The sequence below is a fragment of the Microsporum canis genome, genomic scaffold (genome assembly GCF_000151145.1).
Source record: "Microsporum canis CBS 113480 supercont1.6 genomic scaffold, whole genome shotgun sequence".
NCBI lineage: Eukaryota > Fungi > Ascomycota > Eurotiomycetes > Onygenales > Arthrodermataceae > Microsporum > Microsporum canis.
This window is the reverse complement of record NW_003299164.1, coordinates 2,343,726-2,369,896: the sequence shown is the minus strand read 5'-3', so window position 1 is coordinate 2,369,896 and position 26,171 is coordinate 2,343,726. Positions and strand designations below refer to the sequence as shown.

At 47.9% G+C, this 26,171-nt stretch overlaps 6 protein-coding genes across 6 annotated transcripts; 4 read left to right on the top strand and 2 right to left on the bottom strand.

The window, feature by feature from the left end:
- Positions 1-6,013: 6,013 nt before the first annotated feature.
- MCYG_07014 (uncharacterized protein) lies at positions 6,014-6,424 on the top strand (the record flags this gene model as incomplete). Its single annotated transcript, XM_002845004.1, has 1 exon — positions 6,014-6,424. The coding sequence occupies one exon, from the start codon at positions 6,014-6,016 to the stop codon at positions 6,422-6,424; it is 411 nt and encodes a 136-aa protein (XP_002845050.1).
- A 2,978-nt stretch (positions 6,425-9,402) lies between these two features.
- On the bottom strand, positions 9,403-14,583 carry MCYG_07013 (vacuolar metal resistance ABC transporter; the record flags this gene model as incomplete). The annotated part of the gene is made up of 9 exons (XM_002845003.1): positions 9,403-9,666; positions 9,765-9,856; positions 9,939-10,007; positions 10,064-10,218; positions 10,303-11,087; positions 11,143-11,188; positions 11,252-11,355; positions 11,413-14,247; positions 14,299-14,583. The coding sequence occupies 9 exons, from the start codon at positions 14,581-14,583 to the stop codon at positions 9,403-9,405; spliced, it is 4,635 nt and encodes a 1,544-aa protein (XP_002845049.1).
- Positions 14,584-15,265: 682 nt separating this feature from the next.
- On the top strand, positions 15,266-17,293 carry MCYG_07012 (ankyrin repeat and zinc finger domain-containing protein 1; the record flags this gene model as incomplete). The annotated part of the gene is made up of 2 exons (XM_002845002.1): positions 15,266-15,317; positions 15,378-17,293. The coding sequence occupies 2 exons, from the start codon at positions 15,266-15,268 to the stop codon at positions 17,291-17,293; spliced, it is 1,968 nt and encodes a 655-aa protein (XP_002845048.1).
- Positions 17,294-17,334: 41 nt separating this feature from the next.
- On the bottom strand, positions 17,335-19,056 carry MCYG_07011 (conserved hypothetical protein; the record flags this gene model as incomplete). The annotated part of the gene is made up of 1 exon (XM_002845001.1): positions 17,335-19,056. One exon carries the CDS (start codon positions 19,054-19,056, stop codon positions 17,335-17,337), a length of 1,722 nt encoding a protein of 573 aa, XP_002845047.1.
- A 789-nt stretch (positions 19,057-19,845) lies between these two features.
- MCYG_07010 (cytochrome P450 51) lies at positions 19,846-21,480 on the top strand (the record flags this gene model as incomplete). The annotated part of the gene is made up of 2 exons (XM_002845000.1): positions 19,846-20,043; positions 20,131-21,480. 2 exons carry the CDS (start codon positions 19,846-19,848, stop codon positions 21,478-21,480), a joined length of 1,548 nt encoding a protein of 515 aa, XP_002845046.1.
- Positions 21,481-21,986: 506 nt separating this feature from the next.
- MCYG_07009 (mek1) lies at positions 21,987-24,531 on the top strand (the record flags this gene model as incomplete). Its single annotated transcript, XM_002844999.1, has 5 exons — positions 21,987-22,092; positions 22,191-22,870; positions 22,927-22,973; positions 23,026-23,319; positions 23,379-24,531. 5 exons carry the CDS (start codon positions 21,987-21,989, stop codon positions 24,529-24,531), a joined length of 2,280 nt encoding a protein of 759 aa, XP_002845045.1.
- Positions 24,532-26,171: the final 1,640 nt, after the last annotated feature.

Here is a 26,171-nt window from a genome sequence, read left to right as displayed (position 1 = left end):
CCTCAAAGCGCAGAGTATAAAAATTCATCATCCTTTTTTTCTTTCAAAAAGAAAAAGAAAAGAGGGAAGAAGAGAAAAAGCAAAGAACTGGGCACCGGTAATGGGAAGGTCTTGTATACTGCGATAGTCTCTCGTCATGACCCAATCTGGCCATTCCATCCTCTCAGGGATGCGCGGAATCTCGATGAGAAACCAACTGGACGGGAACATTTGGCTGCAAGGTTAGAGATCGCGGAATCCGGGGTCCCTGAGCCGCCGGCCTCTTAGTGGTGCATTCTCCTGGGGAGTGGCGCCCTCTAACCGAACTGGTTGTCTCCTTGGTTGCCCCCTACACCTGTACCGAAGTATATTGTGTCCAATCAGTGGTCGATTCGCTGAGGGTCAATGTGATGAGTACACTTAACTCACTTATGTCTCTATACACAATCCCACCACTGCTTTTTGTTTTTTTCTTTTTGAAGCCTGGGATGCGAGTGCTGGGACAGGGTCGGATGTGTTTGTCTTTTTGCAAACACATATATATACTTGCTTCTAAGTACATGGAATACGAACAAGCAAGTATATAGACATACATATTATACATATATCTGTCCATACATAAAAAAAAAAGGTACAGATGTACATATATGTACGATGATTCTATCCTGTGGCGCGGGCAATTTATGGCTTAGCACTTGAAAGTCTACATGGGAGCATATACGCAGAGGACATACAGAGAGTTATTCTAACCTCGAGATGGGAGGGGGAAATAAGGCGGATACGGGTTATTTCGAGTGCACGGCTAGTCCCGCCGTTGGAGAGCCAGGCGTTCCAGAACCAAAGATATAGACAGGAAGGGTCATTTTCTTTTGAAGGTGATCAGACGGACACGGTGGAGAAGGGTTCTGCGCAGCAAAGAAAAAGGTAGCAGTGACTATACGACGCTTGTCTCTCTTTTTTTTTCCTTGGTGGAGCGGGAGAGCTGACAGGACACCAGGGCTTTGGGATAACAGGAGGATCTGACCCATCAAGAGAGAACAGACGATGTTTAATGCGGCTGGGGGGGATGATAAGAAGTTGACAGTGGAGTATAGTCCTCCCTCCTCTTCTTTTTGCCGTTCTTCTTGACACTCCTCGGCAACGCAGGCACCCATCTCCAGCTTGTTTTAAACTGCCATGTTGATATACTGTCGAGTAAGGGGGTGGCAAGCCAGGCGTTTGTCCCCTCCTCCCATTCCCTTTTCTCGCCTTCCATGAGGCAGTGACTCTATCTCTCTCTCTCCGTGCATGTGTGTGCGTATCTCGTCTACATAGTATCAGAAGGGCTATATACCAGAATGGCTCCGTTGCAGCCAACTAGCAGGATATAACTCGCCAAGTTGGCTTCCCTAGCTACGCTATTGCCAAAGCCCCCAAAGCTAAAGCTCTAATAGCTGATTCGTTAGCTAAACGTTTAACAGACGACTTGCGCACACCCTCAAGTTCAAAAATGAACTTATTTTCGGGGAAGACTTAACTATGAAAGTCCCTTCGGGAGGCAAAATGAGCTCTTGACTGCTTTCCCCAGAGGGGGTCTGATCGAGATTGGACCCAGATACCCCGTCCGCCATCGCCTTGATCTGAAGGAGGGGGAATTTTAAGAAACAAACGCTGATAATAATAGCCCGTCCAAGAACTGGTCTTCAGCCCTCTCTCGCTCGCTCGCCAGACGAGTACTAATACACATATACTCTTTTCCTCACACACACTCTCTCTTTCTCTCCCTTTACCTCGCCCCACCCGTAGGAGAGATGCAACTGAGGAAAAACTGTAACGAGAGCCTGCGGCCACTCGGAATATCGAGCTGAATTGAATCGTGCATCATCTACTGCAGCGTCAAATGCAGGTGCAAGGAACTCTTTGCTGAAATGTCCCCATTTTCAGGACCCCTTGAAACTACAACCTAATAGCCTGGTCAGGGGAAAGGCTTTTTTTAAGGTACCATATACACACACAAATGTTAATATGCGAAGATTCTCATCTGCAGGATACAAAGCTATAGACACGTATGTTAATGAGCTGGCATCTGGCTTCCTTTTCTTCCCATTCCCACAAGTCTTTGCCCTGAAAGAGGGTTCCGAGATTGAAGTAACCTGTTGCTTAGCTGCTGCGCTCCGTAACTTGTAACCATCCTCCATAAAGGGGTGGGGAGGTGCATTCCCTGTACATATGGTATGCAACTCTTCTACAATAACCATCCAAGTGGTTCATGGGATGAAAAAGCAGATATTTGAGAAGGAAATTTGCCCTGATATTGGAGAAATGTCTGGCCACCTATAAACTCATTTCCCATCACCATCGCCATCGCCATCGCCATCTTAGTTGCATATTTCCTGTAATATCTGTCTATTTGCCTGTCAGGGAGAAAGAAGTCGCACGACGATGGCCTCAAACGAAGCCAAGCATCATCTCCAGGGCAATAGTTCGTAGGCATTATACCTGCTATTATTATTATTATTACCTTCTCTCAGTACATGGTACTCTAACACGCGCCTCAACTGCACACACATGGATCTGTTGCTCCTATTTAACTAATATATATGCAGCCTTTCCGTCTTACCGTCTGACCATGAAGATGAATCCTTCTCTTCATCTTGCATGGAGGAACGAAGCAACTGCACATATCACATCGCACCGATAGATACACTCCCGTATCCTCCGTAATCAAGAGTCAAGGTGCTTATCATCATGTAAGTTGAGCCATCCATCCCCCCCTGACGTATGTATGTATGTACTTCGCAGGCTTTTCCCCTGCACATCGAACCACTTCCGATAATCATGTCGAAAAGTATGTTCAGAATAAACATTGCAATTGCCTGTTCCCGGTCTTCTTTTTTTTTATCAAATTTTTTTTTCCAAATACTTATAATAATATGTTTGTTTCCATGATTCAACTGCGGTACGCACCGCTGCCGCTGCCGCTGCCCGCTTGCCCACTTGCTTCCCTCTTTCTCCATCGAAAAAAAAAAAAGGAGACAAGGAGGGAGTTTTTCTTTTCTTTTCTCCGTCTATAATCCTGTCTGATAACTAGTAATCACTATGTATATCAACCCGAGTCCTGTTAGTTTAAATATAAAATTTTGATAAACGCAGGCGGATTTACATCTCTGCTGCGATAATACTTCAAGCAAAGCAAGATCTTCCCCTTTGGAAACAAAAACCTTCTTTGCCTCCTTTTTTGCTTCTTCTTCTCCTTTCTTGCCGTCAACCAGCAGTACAGATTCAACTAGACATCAGCACTGTAGCTTTGACTACAACTTGGCTTGCTGTAGACGTAAGAGTGAGCCAATGCCCTCTAGATGTGTGACGCTGAACCAGGTTTTGATGCCAACGTTCGTCCAAGATCTGAGATGAAATCTACATAATATAACTATGTTATATATTTTCTTTTTTTCCCTCCCTTCTCTCTTCTTCTGTTTTGCTTCTGCTCCTACTTCTACCCTTTTTAACCGTCGAGCGCCTTACTGCATACCCCATATAGATTCAGGGGAAGATCTATAAGATGTGGTTAGGTCTGTGAGATATGCATCGCCACTCTGCATTGCGGGCATACCTAATTCTATATCAAACCAGAGTAGATTCGAATGTGCAACAGGGTCCAATGCTTAAATCTGCGGGAAGAGGGAGAGGAAAAAAGAATTAAAGCATGGTGGAAAAGTGAGGCAGCGTGGGGAAGATGTCCTGTTCCTGTCGAGAGAGAATGATAGCAAATAAACAGACGGCAGAGGGCGAAGGTGGTGTCCATCGTCGTCATCGTCCATTTTCTCCTTCATCTCCTCGGAATCAGTTCGACTAGTTGGAATTAATTCCCCTTCGTGGAGTTGATCATGATATCAGGTCAAGGAGGCCCCAGAGCCCGCTCAAGCCCTTTCGTCCCATCATCTCTCCCGGGCGGCTCGTGTGGACTGCTCTTTATACAGCAACTTGTAGGAATTAAAAGAATCAAGACACCATCTCATTCGCTGTCTGGACCTGTCATGAGAACAAGACAAAGACAAGAAAGGCCAAAGCAAGGCATATTAATCCCAGTGGCGGTCCAGTGAAGATGGAAGGAAAACAGTGTGAAGGACAAATGACGTTGAATATATCGAAATCTCCAGCCAACCAGCCTCCGAGAAAATAAGGAAAAGAGACGACGTTATGGCCTTTTGATGTAAAAAAGAAAGAAGAGAAAGAAAAAGAAACTATTTTGAAAAAAATGCTCTTAGGCCCAGTCGTACAGCATTTGATCGTTGATCGCCATTCTGTGCTCCGTACGCCCTGTCTCGACCGTTATACTTCAATGACTCGAGCCTTTCGGATGCTTCATCTTATCATCACTTGAGAGCAAGGGACAGCGATGTATGAAGTTCGTTTTACTCGTTGGCCCTGATCTCCTTTTTCCACTCTCCTCCACACACCCCTCCATTCTTCTTCGTGTCATCAAAGCTGCCAAAAGGGTTCTCAAGGATTCAGGGCCAAGTGGACGCCATCAAGCCACGGATAGAAACCTCCCCTGTTCCCCGGAGCAAGGCTTAAGCCCCAGGCGCAAGGGTCTTATTGCGATCGTACCTGCAACAGCCCAGGCGAGGACACAAAATAAGAGTTAAGAAGAGCCCATCTATCCTGCATAATGCATAATTTTTGCAGGCAGGAATCTAATAATAATAAATAATTGGAGCCCTTCCCCTGTTTGATATTGCATATGTTAAGCTAAAAAGAGGTTTGGTTTTCGGTTCCCCCTTCAAAGATTATATATATCATACGCATATATCCGTTAGATATATAGCTAATATTATGCTGCAGGTAGAGGCAGGGATAGAGCATCTCTCCCGTATTATTATTATTTATGTACGCACATGCTTCATACGCCAAACCTGTTTACTGGGAACTGAGCCAAGCCGATCATAATCATTAGAATGATGACATTATCTTCGAAGAGGTTCTTTTTCTTTTCCCAAAGGGCTAGGATGGTCGAGCTTTGGGGGCTTCCCCCCCTGGACCTGGATACCGATCGCCTTCGCTGCGACACACATGTTAACTCAATGATGGCATCAAACCAGCATCCTGGGCCCTGGGACTCGGGAGATATTCTTAACCTTGCCGGACGGACTGTTGACTGTTCTCGGGGACCCGAACGACCATGGCTCGATCAAAAGCTTTCTGCTTCTCTTCCCAGCCTCGTTCCTCTCCTCGACTTATCAACTTATGCATCTCCCTTCACCCCTATGCAGAGTTTCGCTTATACTTCGCTGTCTCCTTCTCCACAGACTGCCTATGTGTCATCCGGGCTATTTTTGCGAAAAAAAAAAAAGAAGAAAAAAGAATGCGAAAAGAAAAGAGAGAAGAAAAAGAAAAAGGAAAAGAAAAACAATTGGCAGCGAGAAGGACGAAGAATTGAGTGCTGCAATTGCAGGCATCTTACACCACTCTGCTTCTCTCTCTAATGCACGCTGGAATATACTGGTGATGTTCCTATTTGCTTCCGCACAAAAAAACATCAATTTTGGCCGAGCTTAATTTATTCCCTCGAAATGAACCCTGGAAGGCTTAAAACGAGATCGATTTGACTACTTATGTACTCAAACATGGTCTCTGTTGATAAGTGCTTACATTATTATGTTCCTGCTTGGTCCGGTTTCATAGTGTGGCCTTCACATCCGAGAAACAACGCCTGTTCATCATCTCTCTCTCTTTTCTACCACTAAAATCTATACACGCTTCGGATGTGCATGCAAACCTGTTGACCCGCCACAGACAGACCAGGGTTCTGTTCGCAGGCAGGAGAAAGCACAGGCGGTCTGGTACTTTATATATACATATGTACCCACTCCGTTGACTCTCCTCTGCCCCCTTCCCAGCGGCATCTAAACCTGCCGCACAATTGTATAGGTCATTTTTTTTTTGCTCTCTCTTTCTCGATTTCAATCGGGTAGTGCAGTGCCGAACGAGGTACGGTTACAGAGAGTATATTCCAGGACCAGATGTACATCTGATCGTGCAGAAAACGAGGTCCATGGCAAAAACGTCAGCAGCATCCGGGGAAGGAGGAGTAAAAGCCAAAAGAGAAGAAAAGATGCACAGAGAAATGGATCGAAAGGGTCCTCGAAGTGGCGGTCATCGAACTACCAGGTCACACAGTGGCGCGGAGAAGAGCGATGGATGGCTGAGCATTCTGCTCGGTTTCTCTTTCCCCCTGGCGTCCGTCAAGCCATTAAAAGGTATAAACTATGTTTTATATGGACAATTAAAGGTGAAGCTGCAGAGTTGCACAGCACCAGGCTCTCTGCCTCTGCCTCTGCCTCTGGGTTCCAGTTCTGGGTTCTGGCTCTTCCCATCCGTCCCGGGGCGCGGGCACATGCCGTCTGGACCGTATGATAGGATCCATCTTCCTTGCCCTGCCGTGCGGAGCCCCGTTAGCATATGAATCTACCAGCAAATCCATAGCAATGGCTCTGAGATCAGACGGCACAATAGGTGAAGAAGCGGGAGAGGGAAATTAAAAAAAAATAAAAAAATAAAAATAAAAAAAATAGAAGAGCAAAAAGAAGACGATGAAGACGGTTCTAGTGTTCGCGTAGAACTTGATCTCGCAGCCTGTCAACTTCTGCGTGTGGATGGCTTTTTTCCCACCATCTCCAGTGCTGGGCTTGCAGAAGACGATCCCCAGCCACTATTTGATGAAAACCAGCACTTCTGGCCCGTGATTGGTCAACGAAGCGGAATCAGAAACAGACGCACGTCCTCGTCTATCTCCAATAGAGTCGTAAGACAAAAGGCGAGAGCCAACCTACATATTCCCAAGGGCGAATTATAAAAAAAGAAACAAACCTGCAATTCGATGTCCGAACTGCTGGTTTGATGGGGAGTTATTTTAGTTAGCGTTCGGAGCCCACACCACCATCTCAACAGACCTGCTGCTACTCTGGATGTATACATCTTCAATGTATACAAACCACCACACCATCTCGCAGAAACTCGTCCCAAGGCTCTGGCGGAGGGGGAGAGGGGGTGCTCTAGATCAAACGGCTGTGGCCCCAATTGTCTGGCGATCTACGCATGCTTAGCGTTTCGATAGTGGCTCGTATTCCCTTCCTTGGTTTGGAGAAGACAGGCGAGTCATTCAACTCTCCGTTGCCGCGACATCATGGGCTAGCGGGTTACCAATGCACCTGGAACTGAAGAGTTATTGAAGGCATGGCGAGCGCCTCCTGCTACGGTGCCGTCTGAGGCTCTCTTTCGATGTCTCTGGACTCGGTGACCTTCGGGATATGCCGTCGATGGCGATGGATGGTGACGCCAGAGCCGGCGCCTCCCCCTCAGGGCCCAGTGGGTATATCCGCACTCGCAGCCTGCGTATCGGTTCCACATACCACATCATCGGGAGGCAAGTTGATTCAGGGGAGATAATACACGGGAGATATAGATACTTCCTCCCATAAGCTTCGACCATCATAACCCGCCCCTCCCCTCTCCCCAATCTAGACGGTTTGAACTAGTTGTGGGATGATCGAAGGGAAGAGGATCAGGAGGGGAAGAGAGAAAAGAAACCAAGAGAGACGAGGCTTCGCTTGTCTCTCCGCACTCCCCACCAGCTGGTGATCATTCTTCAATGTCTGGCGGAGATGGGATGTACTATGGATGGAGTATATCTACTTGGCAGCTGGAGAACGGGAGGAGCGGCCCGTTGTTGCGTTCCCTAATATTTGCGTTATCTCCTACTATCTGGTGATTGTACCCAGAAGTGCAGAGTACTCTGTACAGTGTATTCCTAGAGTGTTTCTCGAGCGTAGTATACAACATCTGTGCTCACATATATAGTTACGAGGCGTTTGCGCCTTTGCATCTTGCTCTTCAGATCCGGGGAAGAAACGAGGCGCCAACCCCATGACATCTACTGCCCGTAGACAGATCCCCCCAAAAGGTAGAGCCCCATATTATCAAGAGCAACTATAGATTCACGCATGAAAAAAAAGAAGAAGAGCCAAATGGTGGCAGCCTAGATTTCGTTGAATAAACAACCAAAGACGATACCATGCATTCCCTCTCGTATATCTCGATGACTTCATACAACTAGCTATCAGGGGGAAGAGAGAGGAAGATACGTAAGCTAAACTCGGTGGCCATCAACCCTGCTAATGGAGCATACTGTGTATATACTCTATAAATGCACACATAACCGCTTGATCCCACAGTGGAGAGAGGTGCTCCATATAATCGACAGCCACGGCCGCTGGAAGCACCAATGCAAGTCTGCAGGTCGACAGGCGTGGACAAAAGACGAAACGTCAGCCATGCGAGGCACGGAAATGCTAGTTAGCCACTCAACCCTTCTGCCACTCCTTGTTTCTTCTCCCCTCCCCTTCCCAACCCCCCCAGGAAAAGCCATCGACGGGTAACAAGAATAAGGCCAATCGAGGCGACAGAGAAGTCCACGCGATGCACCGGAGAAGCGGAGAAGCGCGGTCGATGTACATATTCACATAAATGTGAAGAAGGTAAAAATAAGGGTGAATACGTACGGGTCCCGTCATATAATATGTCATGCCTATACTTGCTTGTGCCCTTGATAACTTGGGTCTATTTTCGTATTTCTCAGGGTGTATATACCCAAACCTCCTGAAGGGCGATGACGCTTAGGGCGGGACATGAGTGTACGTCTCTATGGAGTAATATCTGCATGGGTGGTCGCTTAAGGCAGACTCAGGAACTGCAAGGCTATCGCAAAGTAGTTATTCAAGCAGGGGGAAAAAGAAAGAATAACAATTAATTATTTGTACTGCCGATATAGTATAATATCAGGCCACATATATACAGCGGGTTGTATGATAATGTCTGACTATTTTCTTTCGCACCATGTATGTTCAACTGGGCAAACCCGTATCGTCGCCTGGCGAAGCCGAAATAATATCCCATCGATTCGATTCTCCACACCACCCTTCCCTTTGTCCTGGAACTTGATGCTCATGTGCGATGCTGCTAGGATAATGGGCCCGACGGTTCGGAAGCCATACATTCCCCGGCTGAAAGAGAGACAGAAAAGGGTTGGGTGTTGGTTGCATCGACTCGAACCGTGGGCTCGGTAGGAAACCCTAGGCCAGGCCGCCCTGTTTTTTTTTTTTATTATTTATTTTTGGAGGTGAGCGGAACAATAAACGAACAAGCGAACGGGATGGACAGTGCTGAACCCGCCCGTCTTTCCGCCGGCCCGTCGAGTAAAGGCTTCTTTGCTTCCTGGTCGCGTCCCCCTGCTCCAAACTGTGACGATGAAAGAAAGGAATGGAAAAGAAAAACATTGGAAGTGTTGAATGAAACGGCTCCAGAAGAGAGTCATTTTTTTCGACGCTTCTGATCCCTTTTGTCCGGGCTACTCCGATCCATGTTGTTTGCCTATTTGGGAAATCCCTATTTATCCAGGGTTGCCGGGGAAGAGCTGCCGGTTTCAAGCAACCCTGCCTCCTTGACGAGAGTATAGAACTGCCCTCCACGACGGATGAGTTCGGCAGGAGTATCGAATTCTGCTACAGTGCCTCGGTCAAGCACAACAATCCGATCGCTATCTAGAATAGTGTTGATACGGTGTGCGATCGTTATGATCGTTCGGTGTTCGAAGATACTACTGCGCAACATCTGTTGCAAGAGGGCATCGGTTTCAACATCAACAGCGGCCTAACATTGATCGTTCATATCGCGGTTAGTCGAGGGCTTCACGAATGGGTTATGATAATGATTGATGTCCTGGTGCAATGGGCTAGTCAGGCACTTACAGTTGCTTCATCAAGCACCAGGATGTTGCTAGGAGTCAGTAGTGCTCTAGCCATCGAGATGAGCTGTCGTTGTCCCTGGCTCAGGTTGGATCCTAGACCATATATGCATTAGCTTCATGCTCGCGAATCGGATCAGGTTCCAAAAATCTAATAAACAACCCCGAACAAACGTACCTGCTTCATGAATCTGGGCATCCAGCTGTCCAGGTAGACTGGAGACGTGATCCTTAAGTCGTGCGTGTTCTAGTTGGGAGTTAGCAATGCATCATGCATGGGGAACGCTTAAAGAGCTTGTATACCAAGAACACTCCATAGTTCGGTGTCATCATGTACGTGACGTGGGTCAAGGTTATCTCGAATTGTACCTTCAAACAAAGCTGCGTCCTGTGGAATAATGGCGAGACGACCACGAAGGTCCTGCAAGCCAATCTTGCTTATATCCAACCCGTCGATGCTGGTAATGAGTAAAGCTTGGTAAGCTTCATGTTCCCGACAATTTGGTTCGCCCGTCCACATCCAACAGATAATATCGACTTACCTGATTTGGCCCTCAGCTGCTTCAATGATACGGAACAAAGCCAGAGTCAACGAGCTCTTGCCCGCTCCGGTTCTTCCAACAACTCCAATTTTTTCGTGAGGCTTGATGCTTAGGTTGATTCCCTTTAGCACGAGATCTAATCCGGGGCGGTATCTAGTGCTGTAATTGTTAAATGTCACTGCGCCCTGCGAAGGCCACCCTAGTGTTGGTCTGTTTTTGAATATAACATCTGGCGCTTCGCTTGGGAGATTTGCATATTCGAGTACACGCTCAACAGAAACAATGTTCGTCTCCACCTCGACAGTCTGTCGCACGATCCAGTTGAGAGATTGAGTAATCATCAGTGCATAAGACATCGCAAGACCAACCATGCCAGCAGTTATACCGGTGTGCGAGGTAACAGATATGATAGAGAATATGGCAGACGCAAGGATAATAACGGATCCGATGAACTCAAGCCGTACTGCAAGCCATCTATTGGCACTGATTGAAGGGAAGTAGGCCCGGAGGTTAGCATCCATTCGCCATTCGTTTTCCAGCGCAAAACGCTTCTGCTGTCTGAATGCTCTGATAGTAGAGATGCCACCAAGACTCTCCTGGAAATGTGCAAATATAGGACTCTTGCTAACGCTATCGAGACGCTTAAGCTCTCGTGATGTCCTGAGGTAATACTTTTGGTATCTCAGATAAACATAACCAAGTGGGAAGACCAGTAAAAGGAACCAAGGAGTAGAGATGCCAATGACAACAACCGTAAATACGGCACGGGCAGAATTGGAAAACAACTATAAGTTGGTTGGCTTTAATATCACAGTATGGATGGGCCTGGGTTGGACATACCATATTGAATGTTCGGGCAAGCATTTCATCTACCCGGTACATGTCACTGTAGGGGAACATTAGCCTCTAATCATCATTTATGTATATAATAAGGATGCTGTTAACTGACCTCGAAAAACGGTTAAGGATACGGCCAGCCGGAGTAGTCTCAAAGAAGCTCATGGGAGATCTAAAGATAGCAAAAGCCATCCTCTCATGTAGTTTTCGCGAGGCCTGGTGAAATTTTAGTATCAGATCTGGTCAAATTTTAAAAGTAGTAGTATTCCATACCTCAATAGAACAGAGGATCCAGAGAATCAAAGTCTGTAGAATCACGAGAGCAGACGAGCCAATTCCAATTGCGAAGTAAATTCCAAGGTACTTTCCGATATCAGCATTCTTACCCGCCTTTTCGTTTACCTCTGACCATTTCTTCAGCCAGAAGTTTCCAGCAACTTGTGTAGCGTGTGCCATAACGAGAATGATCAAGTAAGAAGCCACAGCATATAGGTTGCTTGTTGCAGCATATTCTCCGTACACGCTCCATTTCACCTTTCCTTGTTCCATTGTCTCCTTGGTCTGTTTGGATTTGATGATTACTTCTTCATCAGTAAGCTTTCCTCTAAAGTTCGGTCGACTAACGGTGCTTGCGCGGCGCAGGGTTGTAGTGCTCTCACGGCGTGGCTTGCCTCCCCCAGCGCTTCTAATAGGGGCAAGAGGTGCAAAGCGTTCCTGAGCTTCCTCGTTGTCCGAGATGGTAGAGCTATCATCTCCAATTTCAATCACTGTTGATGATGACTCGGAGCTCTCTAACCCGTCATCTCTGCTACTTCCACTAGATCTAGAGTCATCCTCGGTAACAGCTGTGCGGATTAGATTCGCTACTTCTCCTTTCATCGCTAGAAGTTGTTCATAGGTCCCTTTTTCAATGATTGTTCGGTTGCGGAGTAAGGCAATAAAGTCAGCCTCTTTTAGAACAGTAATAGCATTTGTAGCCAAGATTCTGGTTTTGCTAGAAAGAATTCCGTCCTTGCCCAAAACGCGGTTGATAATGTGTCTTCCAACGTGTTGATCGACGGCAGATAGACAATCATCGAGAAGGTATACATCTGCACGAGCGTATACAGCTCTGGCCAAGCTGAGTCGTGCCTTTTGGCCTCCAGATAACGAGATTCCACGCTCTCCAACTTCGGTTTGGTCGCCATCAGGCAGGGTTTTGAAGTCGTCCAATAATGCGCAGGCAGCTATAGTCAATTCATAGAAATGGGGGTCCCATCTATGCCCAAATACAATATTGTCTCTGACGCTAGCGTTCATAACCCACGCTTGCTGGGCAACGTAGGCAATGCGGCCTTTGACAACTACTTCTCCGCCGACTTTATATAGGTCACCAAGTAGTGTCTGGAGGAGAGATGATTTTCCGGCTCCAACGCGGCCAACAATGCAACTCAGTTCACCCTTTCGGGCACTGAAGTTGAGGTTTTCAAGTTCATCTCCACTCTCATATTTGTTCCAAGTAAATGTTGCATCGCGTATAAGTACCGCCTCATCTCCTGGGTGGGTGACCGCCTCCTGGTAAAGAACAGCATTTTCTTGCAATTCTTCCGCTGTCAAATACGCTGTCAAACGTGTAACAGCAACAGAGGATTCAATGATGGAAGTAATGACCATTGGTAAGATAGCAAGTGGGAAGGTGAGCAAGTTGAAAAGAGTCAATGCTGGGAAGACAATTTCAGTGGTGAGAGGCTTGTCGGTGATCCAGACGTAGACAGCGAAAGTCGAGCATGACACCAGGAAGGGCGTCGAGGACCAAGTGAAGTTGGCAATGGCCTGAGTAGCACCGATCTTGCGTAACGTGTTTAGTTCAAGGTCATTTCGTACGTGGTTCAGCTTGCCCATGAAGGCAGTATTCCAGGCGTAGAGTTTAATGCTCTTCATATTGTTCAGGATTTCAGTCATCAGTCTGGTTCGTTGATCCTTGTTCTTCATTTGCTTGACCTGTAGCGTTTTCATAATATTGGCAATGAAACCGTTAAGTGGAATCATAAGTACCATAGCCGCAATTCCGGCCCACATACTCCACCCGATAAGATTGTAAAGAGATAGCATGCATAGGACTATCTGAAATGGAGCTGACCAAAGCTGCGTACCGAACTGAGCTAGGTCAGAGAGCCGCTGTTGATCTACAGCCATGTAGTTGACGATGTCACCGGTTGACTTGGTTGCACGGCCCTCGTTAGAGAGTTTCAAGGCTTTGGTATAAATCATGGCGGTCAATGAAGATTTAACGCGCATGCCTGTTTCAAAGGCTCTCTGGAAATACTGATGTAGACAGGTAGTCTGAACAACAGAAACGATGAACATAGCAAGCGAGATGGCAACTCCCCTGATTGCTGGTTGCGGGCTTTCTGTCCGATAGGAATCAACGAAGCTGATCAAGAGACGAAGGAGTTGTGGCTGAACGAATGCTAGGATATCACTCAAGCATTTGATCAGTGCGCCACGGAAATAAGGAGCACTGAATGCTCGGAACAGGGCCATCCATAGTGATGGCTTCTTCTTGTTCTTGAGCTCATCTTCCCATGCCGATTGTAGTACCTCACCCGTCACACGGGTAGTGTCTCGGTCTCGCAAGTTCCAAAGGTCATCCTGAGTGAGGAAGTTCTTATAGCCTTGTTTCATAAGCGGAGTCATCCATGAGAATGTAAGGACGGAGAAGATATCGGCGTATTCAAAGGGACATTCGTCATCATCACCCAAAGCATAGTAAACACTCTGTTTCTTCTTAACGAAATATTCGAGAACGAACTCCAAAAGAGCGATGCCCAAACCAACGTTGAAGGTGATGAAATACGGCAAGTGATCTTGATAGAATTTGCGTGACACCAGCGACTGAAGCTTGACGCCATGTGCAATGATGAAGAAGAGCCAGTAAAACAACACCACGCCGTTTGGCTGCCGACTTCGCCAGTGTTCGTGGTATTGGACCGCATATATACAGACGAGGGAGAGAAGGAGCAGGATGGTGGTCCAGAATCTAAAGTCACCGGCCCATATGCGAGGGAGATTTTCGATCTGCAGTGATGCCTGGAGTCCGACAACAACAACGAGGGCCCATATCAATGACTAAAGCCGTGTTAGCAGTAATTCAAGAGTCCATCATCTCGCCCAACGTACCAGTTTAGCATAAAAATGCCAGTTCCGCGGAATGTTTTCGGCGGTTCTATGCCTTAGGAGCAACCATAGAGCTCCAGCCGAGCCTACCAGTCCAAAGACAGCTACAAAGCAGATAAAGACGTCCAAGAAGCAGGGAGTAAGGCCGTATCTGATGGAGCTGATCGGTCCCCAACCCTCAGCGTCACCGCAGAAATGCCGGCTCTGAGCTAGGGGTCCGGCGGCGATGTCACCTATACCGCCAGAGGGTAGGGCGAGGACTGCCTGCTCCCCATCAATTCCCGCCATGGTTCCGGCCGTATGATGAATAGCAACCAGGGATGGAGTTCGCAGGTCTTATAAGAAGGAATCCAGGAAGTTGAGAAGAGCTGGTCGACTTAATATATTATTTAAATAATAAAAATAAGTGCAGAGCAAGCTAGTGATTATATAAGCCTGAAGCTTACAAATGCAGCTTTTTCCTCGGCCTTGCAAGCGGGGAGGAAGAAAAGAAACGGAAGAAAAAACAGCTTTTGGAACCTTGCAAAGCCGGTGGAGGAAGCACAGAAACTTCTGCTTGGCCTTGGTCAAAGGATGTGGAGGAGCTGACAGGCCGACTCTGTTAGGTTATCATTATACGAGGCTGTCTTAAGCTGGCCTTTTTGGTGGAGGGCGCCGGGGTTAGCGGGTTTAAGTCTCCTACGTAATATACTAACTATATACAGAGCCGCCGCCCATGCCCGACTTTTTTTTCTTTTTTATCCACCCGCGGGATAATCAACGAGGTGAGTCACTTTCTTGTATTTATTTGCCATGCAGACAGTATATGAATATACTGTTTATCAGTGACTGATGGAAGTTAATCTGATATAGAACCGAAGAGGTCTCTTTTTGAGATAGTTATAGAACCCGTGGGTTTCTGCAAACAACCGGTCAAAAATTCCCCCGCCAGCTTATATCAAATATTCATTCGACCAACGTAGAAGTTACAATGGCTGGCAGTATCTCGCAAGGTGAGGCGCTGCTAAAGCGTCCATTATACGGTGAGCTTGGAGGTCTATTCGACTGTGGTCAAATAACTAACATAACAGCTAACTGTTAAGTGTATTCTCTCCCTACCGAGCTGCTGGACTCTTTGACCACCAAGACGACAAACACCCACACAGCCTTGTCAACGGAGTCAAGCCAGTTTAGATACGGAGCAGGAGATAGCGAGGACAGTACCAGCTCTCCGGGCTCCAAGTCCTGTGCTCTCTGCCAGGTCGTACTTCAGGATGTTAGAGAACAACGCGATCATGTCAAGTCAGATCACCACCGGTACAATGTCAAGGCGAAGCTAAGAGGAACGGCTACACTTAACGAATCAGAGTTTAATAAGGCTATTGGAGATTTGGATGAATCTATTTCTGGCTCGGAATCTGAATCCGACGATGAGGAAGAGAGCGGGGAGCAGACACCCGATACCACCCTCACTGCTCTATTGAAAAGACAGGCAAAGATAAATCCATCAGCTTCGTTGGAGGATGCAGGTTCAAGTAAAAGGGGTCGTGGGGCCAAAGAGCCGTTGATATGGTTTACAAGTACTCTGCTCGACCCAAATACCTCGCTAGGGGTTTATCGAGCCCTGTTCACGAACGAGGAACAAACTGAGCCGAACTACTTGATCGACTCTCTAAAGGCCAAACAGAAGAAGCCCCATGTTATTCAATGGATAAAAGATGCCTCAGAGACAGCTTCGAATACGTCCACGGCCACAAATGATCCAAATCCCGAACATATCTTCCTCTGCATGATAGGTGGAGGTCATTTTGCGGCCATGATTGTAGCCCTTGCGCCCGAAGTTCAGAAACGATCTGGGATCGAGGAGAGACAGGCAAGAGTAATTGCCCATAAAACCTTCCACCGGTATACCACGAGACGAAAACAAGGAGGTGGCCAGGCTGCTCATGATGCAGCAGGAGGAGCTGCGCACTCCGCCGGTGCTACTTTGCGACGGTATAACGAGGCTGCCTTGGAAAGCGAAATCAGACAGCTATTAAAAAGCTGGAAGGACATGATTGATGATTCATCCCTGTTGTTTATTCGTGCTGCGGGATCGACTAACCGCAGAATATTATTTGGACCGTACGAAGGACAGGTTTTAAAGCATTCGGACCCCAGAATACGGGTGTTCCCATTTAGCACACGCCGAGCTACCCAGGCAGAGTTGATGAGAGCATTCACTGAACTCACTCGGGTCAAGGTTAGCCATATTGATGAGGCTGCTCTTGCAGCCGAAGAAGCAAAACGAGAGACAATCTCAAAATCTCCGAAACCTACCCCTCAACCCCAGAAACCAAAATTTTCCAAAGAAGACGAAGCCGCATCGCTACATACGTCTCAGATACAAGCGCTCATCCGTCGCTCAAAGGTCCCTGCACTTCTCTCGTATCTCTCCGGTAATTCGATACCACAGAATTTTCGCTTCTATCCGCCTAACTCATCGCAGAACTACCACTCATCAACACCCCTCCATCTTGCTGCAAGTTCCAATTCGCCAGCAATTGTCAGTGCACTGCTGATAAAGGCCAGAGTGGACCCAGCCCAGCTAAATGATGATGGGAAACCACCATTCGATCTTGCTGGGAATCGTGTAACACGGGACGCTTTTAGGGTTGCCCGACACGAGCTTGGAGAAGATACCTGGGATTGGGAAGCCGCCCACGTACCTTCTGCAATATCAAAGAGAGAAAGTGAGAGCCGAGAAGAAGCTGAGAGGAAGACTGCCCGGGAAGCCGAGGATAAGAGGCGAACAGAGGAGATTGAGCGTCTTAGAAAGGAGGAAACCCCTTCAATTGGAGGGAAGAACCGTGCTTCCCGCCAAACAATTGCCGCAATACAGCAGAAAACCGGCGCAGAGAAACGAGAAGAAGAGTCTAGAGGAATGACGCCTGAGATGAGAATGAAACTGGAACGCGAACGACGTGCAAGAGCAGCTGAAGAGAGATTTCGGAAAATGCAAAGTGGCTCATCGGCTTAAAGTTTTAGCTGCGCCATATGATTCCGTCTTTCGTCTATATATCAACCAAGCCGCACTTTCTTCCAGAGCTTGAGGCATTCTTGCATGTCTGTGGACACTTGAGCTTCTGAACGTGCCGCTATCTGAATTATGTATATTATAGATGAGGCATAACAGAAGCTAGCCTTATTCTCACGTAGGAATTCTATCTCTGAACGGTTCATGCCCGGAGATTGATGCCAGATGGTCCAGCGATCACATACTTGTGCAATTGCCTTTGCTTGGTTTAAATCGAGAACCATCAGATATAATACCGCCTTGGCCAGATCTGTTATCTTATACGTTTTAGGGACATAGTTGTTCTTCACCAGCCACCTCAAGCAAGCGTCCGTAATATCTTTGTTGTTTAATTTTGGGGATGTCAATGCTTCAACCCCGCGTTTCTCCTCATATTCGCGCATAATTCGGACCCCGTCAGCATGATCATCACGCATTGCCGACAATTTCGCCTGTTCTCTAGCACGACGAGCCGCCGCCGCTTGTGCTGGAGGCATTGTTTTCTCGACTTCTTTTGCTCGCATATCCTCAAGAAACCTGTTGTGAAATCTCAAGGGATCATTAAGCTGTGGCCGTGGAGATGCCCAGTGTGGTAACTCATCTTCTTGCATGATGCCCAGCAATTCCATAATTCCACAGGGAACTGCTTCTCTTCTCACTGCCTGTAAGATGTTTTGAGGCAATGCAAAACTCCAGGTTGCGGCTTTTTCATTGTGTCCTAGAGACGACGCCGTGTAGACGAACCACTGGTTAATCGCGTCCCCCATATGACCCATCTCTGTCGTTCTTCCCGTGAGCGAGTGATCCTGCTCAAAGTAGATCTTTTCGACGGTGTCGCTTTCAATGCGGAAACGTATGCTATCACTGAGTGCGTCAGTGCTATCGAGAGAGGCACGCTTTTCTTCGATATAAGCCAAAAGCAATGGCGCAGTAGTTATATCAGGTTGGCTGTCTTCTATGGGATTCGCAGTAGATCCACCTATAGACAGTAGCGGGCCATCTTTATCATCAACATTCTCATTTTCTCCCTTTAGGATAGAATCAGAACCAGGAGACGTCTCATCGTGAAACAGCTTAGGCTGATGAATTCGCATCCAAAAAGGTGGTAGGCAATGTTTATCTCGCTGATCCCAATCACACTGCCAATGGACCTTCAGGCTCAGGACGCCATCGGAATCATCAGGCACACTCGTCCTCAAAACGGCTCCAAACCGAGTCGGGGGCGGCCGTAACAAGACGGTTCCAGCCGGAGTCCATAGCCCGCTCGTCCTCAGCATATTCCAGCCATTTTCGTCAGGCACAGCTCCACGATCGAGCAGGAATCCGGTCAACTCATCGAATTCGATCTCAGCCTGAGGCACCAGTAACTCATCCTTATACTGGATTCGGTAGAGTTTTTTCCCAGTTACTAGACAATTCCAGTAAAAGTATGACCATGAACCTCCGGGAAGATGAGATCTGTCCGGGTTGAGTTTCCAATACTCCTCATCGTCTTCCCGGTCAAGGGGTGTTATGGTATAGCGCGGCAGCTCAACTTCGACAATGCCAGACATCATGCTGCCCCTTGTAACTGCAGAGTTGGAGTGGCCATTTTGCGCCAGGACCTTGCGGATCGAACGCAGGACAAGTAGAGCGCGAATACAGGTGTAGAGTATTGGGAGAACCCCGATCACGGCAAGGGGCACGCCGATGTAGGTTATTATATCTGCCGGGGATGCGTTCGACATGGTAATGACAAAATCCTGGGGTTGACGTTGAACATTGCGGTGCTCGAGAAAGGGAGGACCAGCTTAAAATTACTTTTACTCTTCGGAAGCTAACTATAAATAACCTTTGCTAGTATTAACTACCCTGGCTGCTCTCTGAAGCTGTCGCTGTGCGATTCATGTAAGTGTGCCCTCATCCTCTTAGTCAATTAACATTTCTTGATTCTACATGACTGGGGGAACTACATAATGGCATCACTCTCTCGGGCGGGCGGATGGCGGCAGAGCATCGATGGTCCGCGACTGTTTGCCGGTTGCCGCGCGTTAGTTAACACACTTATGTAATATAAAACGCTAGTCCGCAAAGGGTCAAAGACCTTACCTAAGCATCCACACTTATGAAAAGGAGTCCTCTTATTGGCTGTACTTATTTCTGCTTATTAAGTTGTGTCTTACCTAAGCTCTTCTTCTCTTCCCTTCACGCTGGGTAAATAAGTTGGAGGCGGGCAGATGGAGTAGAGTGGTTGAAGAGATGGGGAAGAGAATATGACCGGTGGTAGGAGAGATCGTATGAATACCCCTGCACTCTTGTCAACGCGTGCTATCTTAAACATCTCCGCTCCACGGACTCCTCCATGTATTGTCAATATCTGATCATCCGGGAAGAACCTTGCCGAGCCCAAAGGAGGCGGCTGAGTCGGAGCCCTGGCTGTCCGGTGTATCTACATACATAGCAGGCTGCTGGCATCTCTTCTGTCGCCTAGATGCCCCATTATATTCCTGGTTGTGTCCTCCTTTCGCCATCTCGCCATGGCCTGGTACTCGCTCACTGCCTACCTGCTGCTTGGTTTCGTGGCAGCCATTGCGCTCAACCTCATCTATCAGCTGCTTTTCCGCCTGCTGAATAGGACCAGGCCGCCGTTGGTCTTCCACTGGATCCCATTCCTGGGTAGTACTATCCGCTACGGACTCGATCCGTACAGGTTTTTCTTTTCCTGTCGCGAGAAGGTAAGCAGGCAGAGCAAGCGAGTGAGCAAGTAAAGCAATTATCCGCTCAGTGTTTTTGTCGTGAGATTGTTGTTAATAGGAATCTAGCACGGCGACATCTTCACGTTTGTTCTCTTGGGCCGTCAGACCACCGTCTACCTAGGTATAAAGGGCAACGAGTTCATTCTTAATGGCAAGCTGAAAGACGTGAATGCAGAGGAGGTGTACGCCCCCTTGACCACCCCGGTATTCGGTTCGGATGTGGTCTATGATTGTCCCAACTCTAAGCTCATGGAGCAGAAGAAGTTCATCAAGTACGGCCTCACTCAGGCGGCGCTCGAGTCCCATGTGCCGTTGATCGAGAAAGAGGTCCTGGACTATCTAGATACCTCTCCTAACTTCCACGGGCCGTCCGGAGAGGTAGACATTTCAGACGCCATGGCGGAGATCACCATCTTTACTGCCGGAAGTGCCCTGCAGGGAGAGGAGGTGCGATCCAAGCTCACCACCGAGTTTGCCATTCTCTACCACGATCTAGACAAGGGATTCAGTCCGATCAATTTCATGTTGCCATGGGCGCCCTTACCACATAACAAGAAGCGTGATCTCGCCCATGCCCGCATGCGCGCCATCTACACTGACATTATCGAGAAGAGGCGGCGCGCAGGAACCAATATTAACGCCTCGCAGAGGTCAGATATGATTCAGAATTTGATGCAGTGCACCTATAAGAACGGGCAGCCTGTGCCGGACAAGGAGATCGCACATATCATGATCACGCTGCTGATGGCTGGCCAGCACTCATCGTCTTCGATCAGCTCCTGGATCATGCTCCGCCTTGCCTCCCAGCCCGCAGTCGTCGAGGAGCTCTTCCAGGAGCAGCTGGCCAACCTACCGCGCATAGGCCCCGATGGTAGCCTGGCTCCCCTGCAATACAAAGATCTCGACCTTCTCCCGCTGCACCAAAACGTGATCAGGGAGACTCTCCGTCTTAACTCGTCTATCCACTCACTCATGCGCAAGGTCAAGAACCAGATGCCAGTCCCTGGCACTCCCTACGTGATTCCGACTTCCCACGTCTTACTCGCCTCGCCGGGCATCACAGCCCTTAGTGACGAGCATTTCTCTAACGCCAAGGCATGGGATCCTCATCGGTGGGAAACTCAGGAACCCAAAGAGGATGAGAAGGAGGACATGGTCGACTACGGGTACGGCGCCATGTCTAAGGGCTCCTCCAGCCCATATCTCCCCTTCGGCGCTGGCCGCCACCGCTGCATTGGAGAGAAGTTCGCATATGTCAACCTAACAGTCATCGTGGCCACCATGGTGCGCCACATGCGGTTATTCAACTTAGAAGGAAAGAGGGGTGTGCCTGAAACGGACTATTCCTCGTTGTTTTCAGGTCCCATGAAGCCCACGCGGATCCGCTGGGAGCGACGAGCTGCAATTTCTAAATAGCCTGATAGTCTCATATTGTGGGAATCAGCCCAATGCCCGCATGGCAACTCCACATCTAGATTTACCATGTGGCTATAGGAGTTAGTGCGGCCTGGAAATAAAAAAAAGAGGGCAACAGTTATACATGGTAGTTAATAATCATCTTCTCTTCTTCATTGACTAGTCAGATCTGGCAGAACTTCAAATGTAATAGACACTAAAAAGTGCCAATGATATATGTCAGGGGTCGGAAGTCTAAGTAGTTAACAGGTAAATCTTCTTCCACTCGCTCGATACGCGGATTAATATAAATATTGCGATAGCTCGTAATAATTACTATAAAGAATTTCCGCGTAGAGAATGGCGGTGATTGAGTGGTCCGTGGGTTGCTCGACTGGGAATATCTAGACTTCACTTCTTCAACGTCACTTCAATTTCTCTTCAACATCATCATCATCTCTGCTTGAAATAAAGACTAGGCGTTTATTGTACCCACAACCCCGTATAGCGTCAATTCCCCCTCTACCATGCCTAGTCGGCCGCCTCAAAATGACAATGGCGCGTTCCAGCCATGCTCACTGGACCATGTTGGCACTTTGTATGTCTATAGTGGGAACGCTAAAGCTAGTAGAGGTAAGTTGGTGATGGTACTCCGTAGTACTCTCCACATTGTGGTTATGATATTGGATGCACCGACGTGTACGGGTAGTGCTAATTGGAATACTCCACAGAGTGGAAGCTATTTGCCAATGAAGAGCTCATTGTAGGCCGCAACGCAAACTCGTGGTGGGCATTAACCTCACCCATAGCAAAGGCAGTCTTGATATCGGTTGTTGATTTTTATAGCCAATTGGTCATTGACGATCCCACGGTCTCCAACACACATCTCCGTATTTACACAATCATATTTGACCAGGAGAACCCTTCTCAGGTTGCACCTCTGGTATATGTTCAGGACCTATCCCTCAATGGAGCCTTTTGGAATGGCATCAAGATAGGGAAAGGGAATGCAGGTTTCCTATTAAGTGATGGAGATATGGTGGAAATCTCTAGCAACGTGATTCTAGAGTATAGTGGTGAAAGCGTGCTGCGGACCCCTTTCGATAAGGTTCAAATACAGGAAATGAAGTCCTTCGAAGATCAATATGTCATAACAAACCGCACCCTAGGCTGTGGGGCATACGGGCGAGTGCATATGTCCATTGACAAGAAGAAGAAAAGACAGTTGGCATGCAAAGTTGTCAACTTAGCAGACCTGAAAGCCAGGCTTCGACAAGTTGGACTTGAAGAGCCTCCCCAAGCGGCTGGTCTAGGGCTGCATAAGACGGCCAAACGACGCCTCACATATAAAGTACAGGCCAAGTTGAAGATGTATGATCGAGAGGTGGAAATTTTGCAAAAGCTACGGCATGTAAGTAATAATGACATTGACCACTAGCCTAGGGTCTCGGCTAACCTATTGGCTAGCCCAACATCATCAGCATTGAAAAGGTCTTCAAGACACACAATACCATGTAAGTTTCGTTCTACTGAATATCCTAGAATGAAATACTGAAAAGGGAGCAGATATATATTCCAAGACCTTGTCACGGCAGGGGACTTGTTCTCCTTCCTAGAATTCAAGAATGGAAAGCTCTTAGACGTGGAAGCAGCTGTAATAATCCGACAGGTTGTGATTGCACTAGCGTATCTACACAATCAAAATGTTGTCCACAGAGATCTAAAGCCGGACAATGTTCTAATGACATCTTTGTCAAACGGGTCTCGGGTGATTCTAACAGACTTCGGGTGCGCACGGTACCTGAATCCCAAAAAGTCACGCATGGCATCCGTAATGGGAACTTTGGAATATACTGCTCCGTAAGAGTCTATGACACATAAAAGCCACATACTCTCTCTTTGCTGATATGTTGTACTAGGGAAATGGGTCAAGGGTGCCACAGGCTAGCCAAAGGGTACACTAAGTCTGTTGACTTGTGGTCATTGGGCTGCCTCACCGTCGTACTTCTCACAGGTGGCTCGCCGTTTAGTGATCCCGCGACTGGGAAGTATTGTGGAACGCTGGCAAAGCAATGCAACCTTGATACGCTGGAGCAGGATAATGACTGGCAAGTTGTGGGTGAACGTGCAAAGCAGTTCGTTCGTGGCCTTCTGGTTCTTAATTATGAGCAGCGAATGACAGCAGATGAAGCACTAAAGCATGACTGGTTCACAAACATTGCGCATAGCCAAGCCTTTGAAGACCTCTACATGCGCGCAATACAAGGATGGGAACCACGAGATGAAAAATCGAAGATATTGTACGATATGCGCTATATGCAAGGGTCAATGGGTGAGTACAGTTTCTGGCAAGGCAAAACTTCAATGCAGCTCCCTTCAGGTAGCCCTAGACAAGAGTTGGACAGCTTGACCTCTCAGGAGGAGATTGAAAAGTCGTCGTATTTCTCTATGTCACGGTGGAATCCGGAGGCGAAGCTTCGGAGAAGTGTATCAATCACGCTCTCAGACCCCGGAAACAAAGAGGCCCTTAGGGTACTGAATAATAGCACAGATGCTTCCCCTCCTCGTTCTCCACAAGGGTCAACTGCCCAGGAGTGGGATGGTATAGTGGGTCAAAAAACGGACAAAGTCCGCTTCGAAGCGACCAGCCATGACGACGTAGCTGACCACCAGGCCAAGTCATGTATCAGAAACCCGTTTAGCCCAGAGGCATGGCATAAGAGCGACCACGAACCAGTCCAACGGCCGAAAGGAACACGATCCAAAAAGTGTATGGATAACACGGAGCATGAGCAACCAGAAGCAGTAGCCAAGAGCGAATGGGGCCTCAAGACGGTAGAAAAGGTCACAGTCCCTTCATCGGCAACGAAGCATGGACCGGCGGATATTCTCAATCCCGTAAGAGCAGATGCCCTACACATGCCTATCATGAGTAATCTCAAGAGCCCACGCTCCTGGCCACATCATGATACCGAGAGCGATATATTCATATTCCAAGAAGACGAAGTGTATGAGGAGGTACTTGACCCTGTCACTGGGAAGCACCGTCCAGTCAGATATGGTGAGCGGTAGATCTGCCGTGCGGGGACGATGCGTTGGGCTTCTCGATCAACGCTGTCTTCTATTTCATATCGTTGAATGGAAACGCCAGAGCAACAGTTACTGTGTATAGATCGTGCTCTGCACTGTAACTGCCGCCCATTTTTCTTTCCTTTGTCCTTCTCATTCTTATTACTGCTGTCCTCCTCTCAATATTATGTTATTCCATGTTCTGTTTGCACGACGAGACGACAACTCACCGTGTGGGTCTACTTAACTTCTTATTGGCTTAAATAAAGTTTGCTGCTGCAGGTACGCGAAACGCGAAAAAGCGCAACAAACGCGTTGGCGCGCGCGGCGCGTCTGAAATCGGCTTTTTTCTGTGTGGCAAAAGATATGAGAAAAAGCGAAAAAAAGGAGTATTTGAAATACAGAGAAAAGTCAACGTGTCTGGCGCTGGCGGATCCGATAAACTGAGACAAGCGAAAGTCAAGGGCGGCCACATTCTGAGCAAGCATATAACGATTTTTGTTCTCCTCAGCTGGCTACTCCGTGCTCTCGACTTTGTTAGAGTCGAGAGATGAATGATAATAGCTGGCGTGAGAGTGTGCTATTATGGAGTATGTACACACCAAGTCCCGTCGTCATGGTGATGGTCAAGTCAGGCGATGGAATTATACGATGGGACGGACCGCAGCCCTTGAAACCTTCAGTACCATGGCAACTCTATTCTTCAACCCGTCGAAGCCGAGTCGCGGACCGTGGGCGTTTTCATAAGATCGTCTCAACTAATTCACAAGGATAGGTGATCGGCTGGCCAATGAATGGGAGTAGGTGTGCGCAGTCGGTGATACATAGTACAGCGATGCCGTTTATTCTCAGGGTCTTGGTGGTACAAAGGGCAGCATCGAGTACTATGGCCAACGAGTAGAGCAAATAGACGGTCCGACTTGCTGGTATTACGACTAACTTGTCAGGAAAGATTTTCCCTGGTACAAGATAGGCGTGTAAGGCGCTCACGGCGACTCGCAGTGGAAGTCTCTGTCAGTGACTCGATTCCGGCCGGAAGGGCCGTCAAGCGGCACTGCGAATCGCCCAGGGCATAATTTATGGAGTAGATGATCCTGCAGCAGGGGAAAGAGAGTCAGCGTATGTACGGAGTACGGAGCGAGCAAGCTGTTGCCATTCCTACGGAGTATCGTGAAAGAACCGGGCAACAAACAAACAAAGCCTGAGTGTTAGATATTCAACAGGCTGACGACCAAGCTTTCCCCTTCCTTTTCTCGCCTGGGGATCCCTGATGATGCATCTTCCTTTTTCTCCCGATTTATCCATCCAGCAGATTCTTAACACCACTCTCGGGCCTCACTCCGGCCTTTTCGTCACAGACAGCAGGCGACAAGTTAGCTTTCCCCCCTTTCTGACGGAGCATTCTTTCAGAGGATGGGCCACCCTTTAATTAGCAGAGTGCTCCATACCTACATGTAGTATATCTGCTACCCACCACGGCTATTATTATTAATGGCTGCAACTTACCATCCTCATGGAGGTTGCTCCCTGCAGCGCCAAACTAGCCGTGGACACGCCAAGCCGCTTGTGCCGCTAGCCTGTCAGAGCCCGTTTTTTGTCTTTCTGTCCTCCCAATCGTGCGATTTATTTTGATTTTTCCTCCC